General features: G+C 38.7%; 1 protein-coding gene across 1 annotated transcript in view; it reads left to right on the top strand.

Annotated features, from left to right (window-relative positions):
* Window positions 1-18,305, top strand: part of CPVL (carboxypeptidase vitellogenic like) — a 137,057-nt gene that overhangs the window by 93,268 nt on the left and 25,484 nt on the right. Inside the window, exon 12 of the mRNA XM_014841042.3 lies at window positions 8,508-8,690. Within this exon, the coding sequence (XP_014696528.1) occupies window positions 8,508-8,690 (183 nt within the window). The remainder of the gene's footprint in view (window positions 1-8,507; window positions 8,691-18,305) is intronic.

The following is an 18,305-nucleotide window of genomic DNA, read 5'->3' as shown; positions in this document are numbered from 1 at the left end:
AGGGTTCATCAGCATCTGATTTGTTCATTAGGTCTTTACTAGGGAGAGGCTTTCTTGCTGAGAGAGTTAAATCCATAAAAAAAACCTGCTGACTTATGTGTATCTAGAACCTGAAAAGTTTATGGTTTGAAATGTTAAAATGACTGGATTTGAGAAAGATTTAAGTGAAACCGACTTTTGTTGACCCCTCTTTTAAGGAAAACTGAGAGAATGAAAGAGTAAACTTGCCTTTCCTCTTCTGATTATTCACTGTTTTGAAAAGTTAAAAGAAACTCTGGAGCATGTGGAGGCCAGGGCTCACATCTTGTCCGATCGGTTCCCTGGGTGCCTCGTCCTTGGGTGCTCCAGAAATATTTACTGTTGAATAAGTAGAGATTTGATATGAGCAGGTTAAACAAACAAACAAACAAAACACTCCCTATGTGAGTGAGCATGGTCTCTTTTCTCTAAGTCAGACAAAAGGTCACTTCCCTTCCATTTCAGATGGAAGTGAAACTCAGCTGCCTGTGGATCCAGGAAGGAAATGAAATAAATGAAGAGTCGGATCGAGACCTTGTGATCTTTCTTTTTTACCCGTGACAAAGACACGGATACAGAGAAATATTTTTCTCTTCTAAGAAAAACAATAGCGTAAGCACAGAATAAATGACAACAGCCCTTGCACCTCTTTGAGGGGACACTAGGAAAGGGTGGGGCTGTGTCTGAGGGGGACGGCTCCTGCACGGTGTCACCTGATTGTGACCAAGTGGAACTACAGGCCCAGGATGGTTAGATCCCCCCTATTTAAATGCTGGCATCTAATTGCAAAAACAGCAACAACACTATGGAGACTAAATGAGTATATCTGCAAGCTGAAGGCAGGCCTTAGGCAGCCCATTTAAAACCTCTGCCCTCCACCAAAGAAATTCGTGTTTCAGATTATTCTTGATAAAGAGTAACAAAAACATTGATAAAATCCTGCTCTTCAGTTTACAGGACATTTTTATCTCAGATCCCATTTGGCCATCCCAACAACTCTAGGATGTAGATATTCCACTTCTTGGAGGAGAAAATGAAGGCTGAGTGAGTAGGTGACATAGCCAAGGTCACTCAGTAAGCACATGAGGCTGAGCCAGGGCTGGAGCTCAAGACTCTGTCTGCAGGTGTCATATCGCTTTCATAAGCCCCTGCTGTTTGTTTTGTCAAATTGATGACCTAGGGCAGTTGTTTTAGAATTATTTTTTTTCACTGAGGACGATTAGCCCTGAATTAACATCTCTGCCAGTCCTCCTCTATTTTTTTTGCGTGTGGGACACCTCCACAGCGTGGCTGGTGAGTGGAGTAGGTCCGTGCCTGGGATTCCAACCTACGAACCTAGGCAGCCAAAGCAGAGCGCACTCTGCCACACTCTGCCACAGGGCCAGTCCCTAGAATGCTAACTCTTATATCCTGGATCACAATTGTAATCCACAGGTAACATCTCATTTGGAAATCATGGAGCTATTTGAATAGCTATATTAGTGTCTGGTAGTTTCGCTGCTACCATTTTTGTCTCAGACATTTTTGCCACATAACTAATTGGCCATAAAGTAATTTTGCTACAAAAGGTAAAATAATTGGTTGACTTTTTTTGAGTATGCTGTTTCATTTCTCCATTGACGAAGTTCTCGTGGTTACTTCCATTTTTATGTGACGTAAATCTTAGTCAGCCGTCATAAGGGTTGAGAAGAGGTGGTGGTGGCGATCTTAAAAGAGTTAGCATTTCTTCCGGTTAGCAACATTATTGATGGCTCTGTCGAGCTGGCAGTTGACCATGATTTGCCCCAAGAGTTGGTTTCTTATTTTGAAATGGACTGCATTGGAGGTGGAAGAGGGCTGAGGGCCCCCTTTTTCCTTCTTCTTCTCCCCAAAGCCCCCAGTACATAGTTGTATATTCTAGTTGTGAGTGCCTCTGGTTGTGCTGTGTGGGACGCCGCCTCAGTGTGGCCTAATCAGCAGTGCTAGGTCCCCGCCCAGGATCCAAACTGGTGAAACCCTGGGCCACCGAAGCAGAGCGCATGAACTTAACCACCTGGGCCATGGGGCTGGCCCCTGAGGGCCTCTTTTTTGAGGGCACAGTGTTGAACCCATACTTCCCATAGAACAAAGGCAGGTGCTTAGTTACAGTCCACACAAAAAAATAAAATGAGTTACTTGCAAAGTATTGCCATGAATCTACATACACACATTTTAAGTGTATTCAGATATTTTGTATTTTGCTATAAAGTCTTTTTAATTTTGTCATGTTTCATATCCTTTTCGATTAATGTCCCTCTTTTATTTTTCTTGATTTTATCTTTTACGTCAAAATCTCTGTATGGCCAGTTAGTTATGCAGCAAAAATCTTTGTGGCAAAAATGCTTACAGCAAAGCTGCTGTGGAGAAACTACCTAGAACCGATAATAATAACAGCCGGCATTAATTGAACATTTACTACGTGCCTGGGATGCTGAGAGCTTTGCGTGCATTATGTTATGTAATTCCCCTAATGACCCTCTGTCATATATGTTTCTCTTCTACCTACTTCACAGATGAGGAAACTGAACTCTAGACAGGCTGAGGAACTTCAGATAATTTTGCTAGGAAGTGGCAGAGCTCAGATTCAAACCCAGCCAGAGAGCCTGTGCTCTGAACTAGAAATGTGTATCCTTCGTTCCAGAGAGTCACGCTTATCTTTAGGTTTGCTCCTCGCATGTAGACTTACGAAGATAGAACAAACCACTGGTGTTCTTTCTTAGGGTGGTGGTGTAGGCAGTGAGGCAATGTGGCAGAGGAGTTAGAAGCCCACACCTTGGACTCAGGCAGATCTAAACTTGAATTTCTGTCACCAGTTGGCTCAGCTCTCTGCATCTCTATCTCCTTGTACCTAAAATGGGATAAATAACACCCACCTTCTGAGGGTGTTGTGAAATCATGGATGTCAAGTGCTTAGCACGGTTCCTGCAACATAACAAGAAGAATTGCAGAGTTCTGTTGTTATTCACAAATGTCCTTTTTAAAGCTATACTCTTTACCCTACTTTTCTAGCACTGAAGTATGGGGGAAATCCCATGAGCTTGTATCCCATGCTGCAAAACTGAAAGTTCCTCTAAAAGTAATTTATGAACTGATGGCTCTGACTACCGGGAGAAGACAGCTGAGATACCGTGCCCAATGTGTGTAAAATTAGCAGTGAAAGCCATGCTATTTCAGGAGTTTGAAAACCGAGTTCAAGTTTATCCTGGCTGTACTTCCTCCTACTGTGGGTCTGTGCTTGAAAGACTGAGACTGGCAATCAAGTATTTGACTCAAAAAGGCCACCCGCCTATTCTGAGGGTTGTTTTAGAAGAAGTGCTTTGCTGAGTCTTTTAAGTCATTATCTTCCTTCTTGAGAAGGAGGAGGACCTAACCCTCTCTGACTCCCAGTTTGTGTCAGGCTCTTTGCTGGGCACTCTGCACATGATCTCAGTAATTCTCACTACAGTGAGATGGAGGTCTTACCGTCTGAATGTCTGCAAAAGGGAACTGAAGGTCATGGCTGTTAAGCCACCTGTCTGGGGTTCCCAGGTACTGCATGCTGGGTCTTGTGTAGCACTGGTCCAAGGGTGTATGAGTTTGGATTTCATGCTTTTAGCAACAGAGACAACTCTGGTTACTTGAAGCATGAAAGCAATTGATGGGAAGACATGATAGGTTGCAGAATTCTTGTAAAAACTGAAGAACTGGAGCGAGGAAAGATAGGGACCAGGGAAAATTCTGGGGATCCAGGCAGCAAAATTAGTGGGCAGACTTATCAGGGACCCCTGTGTCACCCTGCCCACAATTCAAATTCTAGGGAAAGAACATTTGAGTGCCCTAGCGTAGGTCACATACTCAACTCTCGCACAGAAGAGGCAGGACGCTGTGATTGACAGCCTCCGCTAGCGGCGCATCCACTGAGGGAATGGCAGCACAGTTACCAGGAGAAGGGGGAGTGGACCTGGACAAGCCAGCACAGCAGACCATCACTATCCAGCATCACACGAAGCGTTTAAAGAACGCGGTAGACTAGACCTTGTCAGTGTCAATACCTTTTATGAGGTGCCGGGTACTGTGCAAGGGCTGCGGATGGAGCGAGCCCTCTGAGCACCCCTGTTCCCAAGGATCTGATGCTATTCCACAGCTGCTTCATCAAGGCCACTCCCTACAGCGGAAGTGAGGCATCTGTCGCCAGCTGAATAATGCCCTTGCACACATCCTAGGCCCTAGAGCCAAAGTGAGAAGATGTCACCAGAGTTGGACAAACAGACCAAGATTGTTTCTCAACTGGAGATGTGAGCTATGTCTCATACTCAACCAGCTCGTCCTTTCCAGGGGCTTTTGGTAGCACTAAACGTTTAGCTGTGGGGAGTCAAAGAGTGCTTATTGGTTTGAAGGAATTTAGCGCCTCTGTTAAAGAGTTCTAGGTAGAAGTTGGGAAGTTTGAAATCTAGGACACGTTCTGGCACCTGGCTGTGTCACAATTTCCTTAACAATAAAGTGGAGGCAGGCATTGTAATACTTCTTGTCCTGACTTCGTGAAGCAGTATGAGAATAAATCCGTAGGTATGTGAAAGCACTTCAAAAAGTAAAGAACATAATAAAAATGCTTTTCTCATCTCTGTCTTTTGACCAAAAAAAAAGATGCTTGTAATCCAAATCACCTAGTACCCTCTCTTGTAAATGCCTGAAATCTGGAATGAATTTTTAAGATCATCTATGAATGAACTGAAGTTATGCTTTTTACCTAGTTGTCATGAAAAATTGAGAGCTGGTATATTTGAGTTGGCACAAACCATTCCTCAATAAAGACCTATCTTTTGCCAAACTGAGATGCCAACCTCTTAGTGTTACTGTTTGTTTTATTCCTTTTTCATTATAAAAGCATCCTAATCACAAAACTAGAAAATAGTCACGTGGAAACGAAGCACTCATACGTTGACTACCTTAACTGCTAGTATTTTGAGGTATTTTTTTTTTCCCAAGTTTGAAACATCTTTTTAAAATGTAGTAATTATAGAGCACAAACAGTGGGGTCATAGTTTTTCATAGATTTTTAAGTGTTTTTTCATGTCTTACATATCCATAAATTTCAACAAACTAACCAGTGAGACCTCTAAGCCATAAAAGAAAATTCTCTAAGAGGAGCGCCTCCGCTCCTTCACTAGGCCTCACGGCTGACCAGAAAGGAAGGCGAGGAAACTGGGTGTTTAGAGGTGCTGCTTGGGCTGTCGCTGGAAACCTACGTCAACCAGCCCTCTCCGGGCACCATGTTTTGTTAGAGTCACTACTGACAAGAGAAGTATAGCTAAAAGCTGCGTTCATTTCTGTCTCCTCCTCTGTCATTAGACTTTGTTGCTTAAAATACCAGCAAGCCTCAGGGGAGGTTTGCACAGACTGTCCCAGTTTTAGCCTCAAAGTCCTGCATCCTGGGAAACTCCTGGTCCAAGGCAAACTGGGACAGTTGGTCACCCTACCAGAAGAAGTGGGGCAAGTGTTTACAGATTCTTTCTAACTGGCCAACTCCTCAGGGCTTAGGCGTTGTCCTGGAACTTCTCTGACTATCAGAATGTGGGTAGCCAACATGTGTCCTTGGGCTTCAGGACCACCCACCCCTGTGCTCCACCCACCTGGCTTCTCAGCTCCCTGTCACCGGATCCTGGGATGTCTTGCCCACTCACCCAGCCCTAGAGGCACACAACTGGGATATTCCTGTGGGGGCTGACAAGGGTGAATGTGACATTTAGATAAAAATAAAAGCTCTGGAATTTTTATATTTAATGCTGGCAGCCTTAAGGCCAGCTCTGAAATCACTCTGCTTGATCATTAATCTGATTTCTTTTTTTGTTGCCTTTGACTTATGTGCCCCTTTAGAAGTTAAAAATTGTTTTCTTTGCAAAGGGAGGATTTCTGTTTGCTCCCGAAAGTAGGCCTTCTGCTCATCACATGCACGAAAGTCTGCAGTTCAGCCCTGCACTGCCTTATTCCAGAGAGTTAGTGAGTTTATGAGGAGTCTTAAATAACAAGGGAAACAGCTCAGGGATGGGCTGCATTTCAATTAAGTTCAACAAACGTGCACTCTAATGCTGTACATATGAGTCTGTTTTTGCTGTCACCTGTGGATTTTGCTATCACCTCTTAAAGATGAAAAATTCAAATCTATTTCAAAATATACTGATAATAAAGTAGCAAGAGACTCAGAAAGATGCAAGCTTCATTTAGCAGCCACAAAGAGGAAAAATGACCAGATGTACTTGTGTATTCGCTACTTAATCAGTGTCTTTTCATTGAACTCTAGAAGAGGAATTACTTTATAGACGATTATCTTCGTTAATCAGCTATAATCAGGCCTTGCTAGAATGGTGAAGTATTTAAGCCTTGTTTGCTGGTACAGATCATGTGTAATTGTTTCCATACTGTTGGCAAAACAGTGTAGGAGTTTTGCACGGGCCATAAGTACTCAAGGTCTTTGAGGCAATTTCTTTGTATAAACAATGCAAATTTTTATTGCTATAGTTGAGTTTTTTAAAGAGGCTTTAAATCGATCAGTATTTCTCCCTTTGAGTTTCTGCTTAGGACAGTGGTGGTGGTGATGGTGAGTGAGTAACGTGAAAGACCCCGTGTTCCTGCCCCAGAGGCCCAGGGCTCTTTCATCTCAGGCTGAATCCTGGCCCACGGCTGCTTGAGGATTTGGAGTGTGTAAAAGTCCTAGGCTTTTTAATTATGTGTAAGCCTTTTAAGAAGCCTATACGAGGAAGGCAGAGATGGAAACATATGCAGTGAAACATTTTATATCCAATTTGAGGATTCAACCAAAGGTCTTCACTTGAGCCAAACCAGAGTTTCCAAATAGATCAAAGGTAGCCTGGAATTGTGGAAAACTTCTTAGTTGGGAGTAGAGTGACAGTCCTTTTGAGAATTAATATTGTGTTAGTCGCAAAAAATAGCCTAAGAAGAGTAGAAAACAAAGGGGAAAATTACTCAGATTTCCGTCACCTGAATTAGTCAACTGTATTCATTTTTTTAAAGTTCCCTTCCATATATGTGAATGTGTACCTATTTTATGCATTCATAATTGTAGTATATATTTGATGTTCAGCTTTCATACCTAACATTAAGTGATAAGCATTTTCCACGTTGCTTCATGGTTCAAACATTTTAAATGGTTTTGCGATATCTCAGAATTTCTATACCACGGTTTATTTAACCACTCACTAATTACGGAACTGTTAAACTGCTCAAATTTTTCATTATAAGACTCAATGAATATAGTTATATAATTTTTGTGTTTCTTTGGGCTTCTTGTCATAGAATTCATTCCAGAAGTTGGGGTTAATGGGACAAAGAGTCTCAACATTTTAAAGTCTGTGTTAAAAATTGACCATTGCTTTCCTGAAGAGTGGTGCCATTTTACACTCTCTCCTATGGTTTCACAACTTCATGAGCATTGGGTATTATCTGAATTCTTTTTCAAGCAAATTGAAAATGGTTTTGTGAGAAAAGATAAGAGTTGCTTCAGAGTTGTTTCTCCTATAATATCCATCAACTTGGCCAAAAATCCCTCAATTTTATGTTAGGAAGAAAGGACATTCCTTACTGCTGACAAGTGCCTATCACATTTAAGAAAAGGAGGGCCAGCCCGGTGGCGTAGTGGTTACATTCCTGCACTCCACTTCGGTGGCCCAGGGTTTGCTGGTTCAGTTCCCAGAGGCAGACCTAGCGCTGCTTGTCAAGCCATGCTGTGACAGATGTCCCACATAAAACAGAAGATTGCCCCACGTAAAATAGAGGAAGATTGGTACAGATGTTAGCTCAGCGACAGTCTTCCTCAAGCAGAAGGAGGAAGGCTGGCAACAGATATTAGCTCAGGCCAAACTGCCTCACAACAAAAAGAAAGAAATGGAGGTCTTGGAAATGGCATGGCAGACATAGTTGCGGCCAACAAGTAACAAATCTGAGGCACCTGCATCTATTTGTGAGCCTCAAAAAGTTATAGTTGCCACAGCGAAATCAACGTGGGAAGGGGAACAATGTGGATTACAACCCCAGCTTGCCAGCTGCTACAATGTCTGAAAGCAAAGTTAGTGAAATGCAGGCTTCATGAAAATGTAGGGTGTAGTTTTCCTTAGTTCCGCTAAAATATAACCACAGTCCTCCTCTTTAACGTAGCCGTACTTCCAAGTGAAACCTATGTCACCGAGTAATACAGCACAGATGGTTGCAACCAAGAGAGGCTTTTATGCAAATTCCTATTAAGAATCAAACTTTTGGAAGAATGCAATGGTTGAGACAAGGCTAGCATTGATTTCAGATTGTTGGTGTGTGTGGCCAACTGGAAGAAAATGACCCTACTGATCTGCTGAGCTGGCCCCTCTGAACACGGTATCAGAGAAGTTCACATATCCTTTTTCTCCCTCTGTCTCTCTCTCTGTACATCGATAGACTCACTGGCTTCACCTGCTGACTCCTGCATTTGCCTGATTTCATTTCAGGTGCTGATCTACAACGGCCAGCTGGACATCATCGTGGCAGCTCCCCTGACAGAGCGCTCCTTGATGGCCATGAACTGGAAAGGATCCCAGGAATACAAGAAGGCAGAAAGAAAAGTTTGGAAGATCTTTGAATCTGATGGTGAAGTGGCTGGTTATGTCCGGCAAGTGGATGACTTTTGTCAGGTATGAAAACCCTTTGGGGCACACATATGTGGGAATGGGATAGTGTGGGATTGCAACTAAAGCCTGAACACCGATAAGGCATAGATGGCCTTAAGCAGAGCCGCACAACAGCCAAAATGCGTCTTCTGCACCCTATTTTCTACAGAGAAGAGTGGTCTGAGTTCATATTAAAATACATCAGATTTCGGGCTGGCCCGGTGGCATAGTGGTTAAGTTTGTGTGCTCTGCTTCGGCGGGATTCACTGGTTTGGATTCCCAGGCGCAGTCCTAGCACCACTCATCAAGCCACACTGTGGCAGCATCCCACATAAAGTAGAAGAAGATTGGCACAGATGTTAGCTCAGTGACAATGTTCCTCAAGCACAAAGAGGAAGATCGGCAACAGATGTTAGCTCAGGGCCAACCTTCCTCTCACACACACACAAAATACATAGGATTTAATAGAAAACAAGACAAAAGTTTAGGTATTGTTCAAGAGATAAAGTGACAATTAAAAAGACAATACTCAGCCCCAAAAGGCAAATCATTAATGAGAGAATTCATCTATTTGGGAAGAAAAGGTAGCTTGAACAAATTACACGAGGAAGGTTCAATGTAATCTCCTCTGGCAAATCAATGATCACATTTGTATGTTGCAAATGGAGCCCCAGGACAAAATCTCTCATCTGATGCCCGAGTGATACCCCTAGTGTGACCTCCACTTTAGGGGTCAGACATGACTCTTGGCCAGGCCTGTCCACTGCACCTCCAGTTTGCAGGCCTTGGTTCCTCAAGGATGAGCAGGGCTTCTTCGATGATTACGTGATGATTACTCTCTTTATCTCCAGAAAGTTTTTGGAGAAATTACGAAAGATCCTCAGTAAGCTCTTGCTTAGTTAGTCAAGAGAAGAAATTTAAATCTTCCCAACTTGATTTTTTTTTCCTGCAATTTTTTGTTTGGGAGCACTTTGGGACCTCAATTCTGTACCTCTGAGTTTTTGGAATTGCAGCTTTCTAATGCTCGATTTTTCTGTGAGTCGAACCAATGCTCTGAATAGAAATTTATCAGAGACATACTACCTTAAAAGTCCTTTGCTTTGGGATAGTAAATGAGAGTTCAGAAAGAATTTCAGAAAGGGTTATGATATACATTCCTCATTTATGTTAGAAGAAATGATGGATCAGGTAGAAATTATGGGTATTCTAATGTAAAATGTACCTTAGCCTCTCCCACCTCAGTCATTCTAACCATTAGAATGGTTAAAATTAGAATTGTCGCTGACAATAACATGTAAGAAATTTAAATATTGCACAGAATGTTAACTACCTGGGACAAAGGAAACAGTTGAGAGACATATTTCTGGGCTCAAGTGAGGGGAAACTCTGCCTTGGGAAGGTTACATTATAGTTTCTAAATTGAGATAAATTGTACCAAAGAATTAAATACTGGTGAAATGGCAAACTAAATGACTCAGAGCAAGCACCGTTCTGGCAGTATATATATGAGATCTGAAAATGGGACCAGGGAAGGACAGAAAGAAGAATGTCAGTTTACATGCAGAAAGGTCTGGAGAGAAGATGGAAATTGCTGTCAGCCCCTATCTGCTTCTGTAAACTGCAGCACAAGCCATCTTGAATTTGGTATTGAATTGGGAGCCATAATAAATAGTTAACTCTGAATACTCATTGCAAAATATTGAAATTCCTGGACAAGTGGAGGCTCTCCAATTGCAGAAAATAATCTGGACTTAATTTTTGGTGTTTATTTGTCTGTTTTTAAATTACACAAGTTATTACAGCAATTCAAAATATTTTTTTAAAAGAAAGGGAAAAACCAGTTATTTCAGCATCTGAAATTGCATTTTAATTGATTCCTATGTACACAGGTACAAGTTTTTACATAATTTTAACAGTGTAATATAAGATCAATTCTGCTTTGTTCCTCTTTAAAAACAAGCTTATTTATTGATGTGTAACATAGTATAGAAAAATCCACAAATCACAAATGTACAGGTAAATGAATTTTCACAAAGTGAACATCCCATGTAACTGCCACCTGGATAAAGTAGAACAAAACCAATACCCCCATAGTCACTATTCTTTTTCTTCTCCAAGGTAACCACTGTCCTAACTTCTAACATCATAGATTATTTTTGCTAGTTTTTGCAATTTTTAGTAACAGACATATTCAACATGTACTCTTTTCCGTGTGACATTTTTGTTCAACTTTACGTTCATGAGATTTATTTATTCTCTTGCATGTAGTATTGTTAGTTCATTTTCCTTGGTGTGTAGTGTTCTAATTTATATGTTCAAGTATATAAAATATTATTAGAATATGTAATACATAAAATATAAAATAATGTAATACATTTATATATGCACCATAGTTTGTCTATTCTACTTTTTTCTATAGATAATAGATGGTGTTATGCATTTCACTGGATTGTTTCTAGTTTTTAGCTATTAGGGATAATGCTGCTATGAACATTATTTTACACATTTATGTACACTTTTGTGTTGCATATACAAGAGAATGGAATTGCTGAATCACAGGGTGCAATTCACACACCCGCTAGCAATATACAAGTGTTCCAATTATTTCACATTTTCCCTAACATTTGGATTGTCAGTCTTCCTTGTTTTAAATATGCTGGTAAATGAGTAGTGCATTTTATTATGATTTTAATTTGCATTTCCGTGATGACTAATGAAGGGGAGCATCTTTTCATATATTTATGGGCCATTTGGCTGTTCTCCTGTGAAGTGCCTTTTCAAATCTCTTGCCCATTTTTCGCTGGGTTGACTGTCTTTTCCTGATTTGTATCAGTTCTTTAGTGTGGATATGAGTTCTTGTATTGCAAATATCTTCTCTCACTCTGTGGCTTACTTTTCACTTTCTTAATGGTGTCTTTTGATGAACATACATTCTTAATTTTAATGTAGTCCACTATATCAATCTTTTCCTCTGTGGTTAATGCTTTTAATGTCATATTTAAGAATGCCCCAAGGTTATGAATATGTTCTCCTTGTTATCATCCAAAAGCTTTATTGTTTTACCTTTCACTTTTGGATCAACAGTCCAGGCCTAATTGATTTTATGTATGGTGTATGGTGTAAAGATTCTTTTTATTCCACAGAAATATCCAAACAGTCTAGCACCATTTTGAAAAAAAACATTATTTTCCCACTGTTCTACAGTGTCACCTTTGTCATCAATCAGGTGACTGTGTATGTACAGTCTTGTGTCTATTCTCGCTAGTCTATTCCATTGGTCTATTTGTCTGTCCATGAGACAATACCATAGTATCTTATTGCTATAGCTTTATAATTACTCTTGATCCTTGATGGTGTAAAATTTCCAACTGTGTTATTCTTTTTCTTCAAGGTTATCATGGTTTTTCTTTTTCTTGTCTTTTTGCATTTCCATATAAATTTTAGACTCAGTTTGTCAGCTGTACAGAAATTCTCACTGAGATTGTGTTTGGGATTGCATTAAAACTTTATATCAATTCCAGGAGTACTGATACCTTTACAATATTGAATATTCCAAGCCATGTGCGTGTTATAGCCCTCCATTTAATTAGGTCTTCTTTAATTTTTCTCAATTATATTTTATGCTTTTCTGTATAGAGGTATATCTTTTGATACATAATCCTAGGTACTTGGTGAAGTTTTTATGCTATTACAAATTGTATAATTTTTAGAAATTCCATTTTATAATTGTTTATTTGCTGGTATGTAGATATACAATTGTTTTTTATATTGAATCTTGCTAAGTTCATTAATTAATTCTAAGGAAATTCTTTTGAATTTTATACATATATAATAACAGTCTTCTATGAGTAACAACAGTTCTGTTTCTTTCTCTTCAATATACTTTTTATTTCTTTTCCCTGTCTCATGTCTCTAAGACTTTTATGATATTGAAGAGAGGTCGTGGTAGTGGACATCTTTGCCTCATCCTATATCAGAAGGGCTGCTTGTCACTAGGATTGGTTTGCCAAGATTTTGTTTACAATATTTTTATGTATGCTGTTGAGAAAAATTGGCCTGCAATTTTCCTTTCTTGCAATGTCCTTTTCAAGTTTGGGGATCAGGGTTATACATGCCTCACAAAATGAGTTGAGAAGTGCCTCCTCTCTTTCCAGTGTCTGAAATAGTATCTTCATGTGTCAGGAGATTCGTTGATTATGCTGTCTGGGCCTAGAGGTTTCTTTGATGGAGGTTTTTGATTATAGATTCAAATTCTATAATGGATATGGGATTAATCACATTTCCTATTTCCTCTTGTGTCAGTTTTTATAGGTCGTATTTTTGTTTCAGGAATTTATCCTTTTCATCTAAATTTTCAGATTCGTTGGCATAAAGTTGCTTTTATAATATCATCTTACTATCATTCAATGTCTCTTAAAATTAGTGGTGATATTAATACTTTGTGCCTCTCTTGCCTGGGGTTTAAAAGGCTATTATTCTTTTTAGAGAACCAATTTTTATCTTTGTTGATTTTATTTATTGTATTTTTGCTTTCTGTTTTATTATCTTGTACTTTTACCCTTATTATGTTCTTGTTGTTATTTTCCTTTGTGTGATTTACTATTCTTTTTTTTTTTTTAAAGATTTTATTTTTTCCTTTTTCTCCCCAAAGCCCCCCAGTACATAGTTGTATATTCTTCGTTGTGGGTCCTTCTAGTTGTAGCATGTGGGACGCTGCCTCAGCGTGGTTTGATGAGCAGTGCCATGTCCGTGCCCAGGATTCGAACCAACAAAACACTGGGCCGCCTGCAGTGGAGCGCACAGACTTAACCACTCGGCCACGGGGCCAGCCCCTACTATTCTTTTTTTTAACTCTAATACAGATACCTAGAACATGAGTTTTCAGCCTTTCTTCATTTCTAATATATTCATCACATTGTTTAATTTAAGTATGACCCTAATTGCATCTTAAAATTTGCCATAGTTTTTTTAAGTGAGAGAGACTTTATTTTCAATAGTAATATACATATCATTCATTCCTTCTAATTTCCATAGTGCATAGCTATATATACAAGCATACAGGGAAAAATAAATTAGAAACACCTAAGGATGGATGTATACGAGCAAAGAAGACATTTGAGATACCCATGAATGGCTTAGAAGCCTCATAGGACAGTATCCATTAGAAAAGAATGGAAAACATGCAAAAAAGTCCATCCAAACCATGATAGGCAAGTGCAACCTATACAAGTTATATTTTCTGAGGCATAAAAAGTGCACATTTCTTTGGATTAAAAACATAATATAAATGAGTGGCTTGGCTTTTATGTCCAAGCCAAAAGTCATCTACAGAATTAAAAGTTGTGTATACCACATGTGACAATAAAATATTCAAGGCCACAGATGGAGGTCGCTAGCTTTAGCATGTTAAGCATGGCTTTAACTGCACCCTAAAATTTGTGTAGTTTATTATCATTTAATTAAAAATAATTTATTTCCATTCCCCCCACCTTTGACCATGGGGGTTATTTAAAAATGTGTTGACTGCATAATTTGCAAACATTTTGAGTCTTGTATCCTTGCATTTCTTTCTAGCAATACTCTGCTATTTCTTTGTGATCAGAAAACATATTGTATGATTTTGATTCTTTGAAATTTGTTGAAACTTGCCTTCTGGTCCCCAAAGTGTTTAATTTTGGCAAGTGTTCCTTGTATATTTATCAAGAATGTGTATTCTGCAGGTGTTGGTTGCAATACTTCATATGTCAATTAGGAGAATTTAACAATTTTATTGTTCGTATCTTCATATCCTTTTTTTTTTTTCTCTGCTTGTTCCGTCTGTTAACCAGAGAGGTCCATTAAAATCCCCCGCTATTATTGATGATTTTTCTATTCTCCTTTTATGTCTACTTTTACTTTATTTATTTTGTGTTATTAAATGCACGCAACTACAGAATTGTTATACCTTCCTGGCATATTAAATCTTTAATTCTTATGAAATCTACTTTTTTGTGTCTAGTCATTCTTCTTGCCTTAAAGTCTAATTTGTTTATAGTAGGATAACTAAGTCAACTTCCTTTTGACCTCTGCTTGCATGGGATCTTTTTCACTCTTTGCTTTCAATCTTTCTGTATCTTTATAATTAAGATGTTTCTCTTTTAAGCAATACTTATTTGGGTTTGTTTTTTTATAGACTGACAACATGTTTAAATGGAGTAGTCCCTTTCCATTTAATGTAATTAGTGATATATTTGTGTTTAAATCTACTGTTTTACCATTTGTTTTCTGTTTTGCCTACTTGTTCTGTATTCCCCTTTGTTCTTCTTCATTGTATCCTTTTGTATTACTCGAGTGTTTTATGTCATTTTGTTTGTTCTCCTCTCAAGGCTTATTAGGTATACATTTTAAAATCTTGTTTAGTGATTATACTTGAGAGTATAATATAAATTCCAGACATATTTGATCCTAATATAAATTAAGCTTTTACCACTTTCCAGACAAATGCAAGAACATTAGATCACTTTGTCTTTCTTACCAACTCTCCTGCTTTTTGTGTTATCATTAAAATAATAATAATAATTCTATATATAATTTGAACACCACAGACATTATTTGTATCATTTTACACAGCCAACAGTTGCTATGACTTACCCAGACATTTACCATTTCGGTTGCTCCTCAACTTTTCCTGCATTTCTATACTTCTGACTGGGATGATTTTTCGTTGTGTAAAGAAATCTCTGTAATGTTTTATTTTAGTACAATTGTTTTGGCCACAATTTCTCTGTTTGTGTTTGTCTGAAAATGTCTTTTGTAGCCTGTAGGTGAGAAGGATGTTTTCCATAGAACTGAATTGGATCTTGGCAGTCATTTGCTTTCAACACACAAAAGATGTTATTCTGTTGTCCTCTGACTCGCATCTTTTCTGATCATAAGTGAGCTGTCAGTTTTTACTGCTGCTCCTTTGAAAGTGATCTTTTTTCCCCCTACCTGACTACTTTTAAGATTTTCTCTGTTTTTGGTTTTAAAATATTTTTACTATGTTGTACTTAGCTGTGACTTTTAAAATATATATAGTGATTCTCCTTGGGTTTCTTGAGCTTTTTGAAACTATGACTTGATAGTTTGGAAAATCCTCAATCATTATCTCTTCAAACACTGTTTGTGCTCCATTCTCTCTCCCCTCACCTTCTAAGGATCTAATTATATAAATGTTAGCCCTTTTCATTTCATCCCTTATAGCTTTATTTCCATCCTTTTTCTCTCCATTCTTCAGTTTAGATATCTTCTATTCACTTTTCATCTAGTTCTCTATTCTTCTTTACTGCCATTCCAATTATGTTGTTTAACCCATTTATTCTTTTTTTTTTTCTTTTGCTGAGGAACATTGGCCCTGTAGCCAATAGTCCTCTTTTTGTTTGAGGAAGTTTAGCCTTGAGCTAACATTTGTGCCAATCTTTCTCTATTTCATATGTGGGATGCCGCCACAGCGTGGCTTGATGAGCAGTGCATAGGTCCACACCCGGGATCCGATCCTGCGAACCCTGTGCCGTGGAAGCAAGGTGCATGAACTTCACTATGCCACTGGGCTGGCCCCTATTTATTCATTCTTTTAAATTGCAGTAATTATATACTTTTATAGTTCTAGAATTTCAATTTTGTTCTTTTTTATAGATCTCCATTGTCAGGTTATTTTCTGTTCTCCATCTTATCTATTTTCTCAAAGATATTAATCATATTTATTTTGATGCTTATTCCTGATAACTCTTATATTTGCATCATCCATTAGTCTGATTCTATTATCTTTTTTTGTGTGGTAATTTGATCCTTATCACTGGTACGCCTAGAAGTTTCCAATTGAATGTCAGACATTATGCAGGTAAAATTAGAGATAGTTTGACTTTTTGGCTGATGGTATTTTCCTTCCAAGAGATTTTACTTTGCTTCTGTCAAGACATTGGAATCAGGGTCAAGCACCTAGATCAAGTCTAGAATTGAATGTGTTTAAATCTGTATTTTAGCTGGTCTATTTCCAGGGTCCTAAACTGACATTTGTGGTGTTAACCAAGGCCTCTACTCTTTGGCAGGCCATGAACACCAATTTTTGTCTCCATAAAGCTCCATTCAGGTTTCCAGCCTTTTAACTACCACGCTATGGTATTTTATTGGTTTGGTAGCCTCCTGGCCCCTGAATCAACTACTGCTTTGATCAGGACAGGACCACAGAATGTCACACTCAGCTTGTTGCCCTTCCCTTCAGTTTGCAAGCCTGGCCTCGTGTGGTAGGCAGAATAATGGGCCCCCAAAGAGGCGCTCTTCCTAATTTCTGGGACCCGTGGATATGTTATATCATATGGGAGGAAGGAATTAAGACTACATGTGGAAATAAGGTTGCTGATCATCTGACCAGTGCATGGGGAAATTATCCTGGATTATCTAGGTGGGCCCAATGTAACCACAAAGGTCCTTATAAGTGGACGAGGCAGACAGATAAGTCAGAGTCAGAGAGAGATTTGAAGATGCTATGCTGCTGGCTCTGAAAGATAGAGAAAGGGACCATGAGCCAAGGAATGCACGCAGTCTCTAGAAGCTGGAAAAGGCAAGGAAACAGATTCATCCCTCGAGCCTCCAGAAGGAACAGAGCCCTGCCAACATCTTGGTTTTGGTTCAGTAAGACCATTTCAGACTTATGACCTCCAGAATTATAAGAGAAGAAATCTATGTTGTTATAAGATGCTAAATTTATGGTAACTTTTTACCGTAGCAATAGGAAATGAATACATTCTCATGTCCTGGCTGCCTTGGTAGATCTTCAGGGCTTCAAATGGATGTATTCTATGTTTTATTCAGCTTTTCTAGTTTTTCTTAGTAGAAGGATTGAGAGCAACAGGTTTCTTGCCAAGACAGGATGTGGTACCTGCTGCTCTGTTCTTTTAACATTATATCATACATATTTTCAGTTACAGTATAGATTCTTAACTTATCTTTAAGTAATATTCCACTGAATCAATATAATTAATTTTCTTAATAGTTCCCCTCTGGTTGGCCATTTAAGGTTATTTTCTTTTGTTTTTATTATTATTATTAATTATAGGCTAATTTCCAATGAATATCATGTGTTTCATTAGTTCTGATCTACATCTACTATTTTAAATAAATCAATCAAAAGATATACTATGATTTTTTGTGTGCAAAACAACAAAAGAGAAAAAGGAACAGAAAATATGCCAATAAAAGACAGGAGTTCTAAGGGATAGGCTCATCTACCTATATTTATATTCAGTAATGATAGAGAGAGCTTTCTCTTCTTGAGCACTAAATATGCACCAGACGTTGTGATTGGTACTTTGTGGATATTATCAGAACTCTCCTGCAAATTTTATGATAACATTTGCGTTTTACACATGAGGAAACAGACTCTGAGAAGGTGAACAATTAGTCCAGTATCATCCAATGATGGGATTGGGATTCAGCATTATTCAGTTTGTTCCCATGGCCTGTTTGCCTGTGTCTGTCATATTGCCTCTGATATTTAATTGCCATAAGGTGGGGAATGTTAGCTAAATATAAGAGAAACACTCAGGAAAAAAATTTTATTTAATTTTTTCATGTGTTGGAAAGATATTCGTTAGGCATTCCTTAGGTGCAGTATAAAAGAGA

This window comes from Equus asinus, chromosome 1 (genome assembly GCF_041296235.1).
Source record: "Equus asinus isolate D_3611 breed Donkey chromosome 1, EquAss-T2T_v2, whole genome shotgun sequence".
NCBI lineage: Eukaryota > Metazoa > Chordata > Mammalia > Perissodactyla > Equidae > Equus > Equus asinus.
Note: the sequence above shows the minus strand (reverse complement) of the source record. Positions and strands in the feature narration are given on the sequence as shown.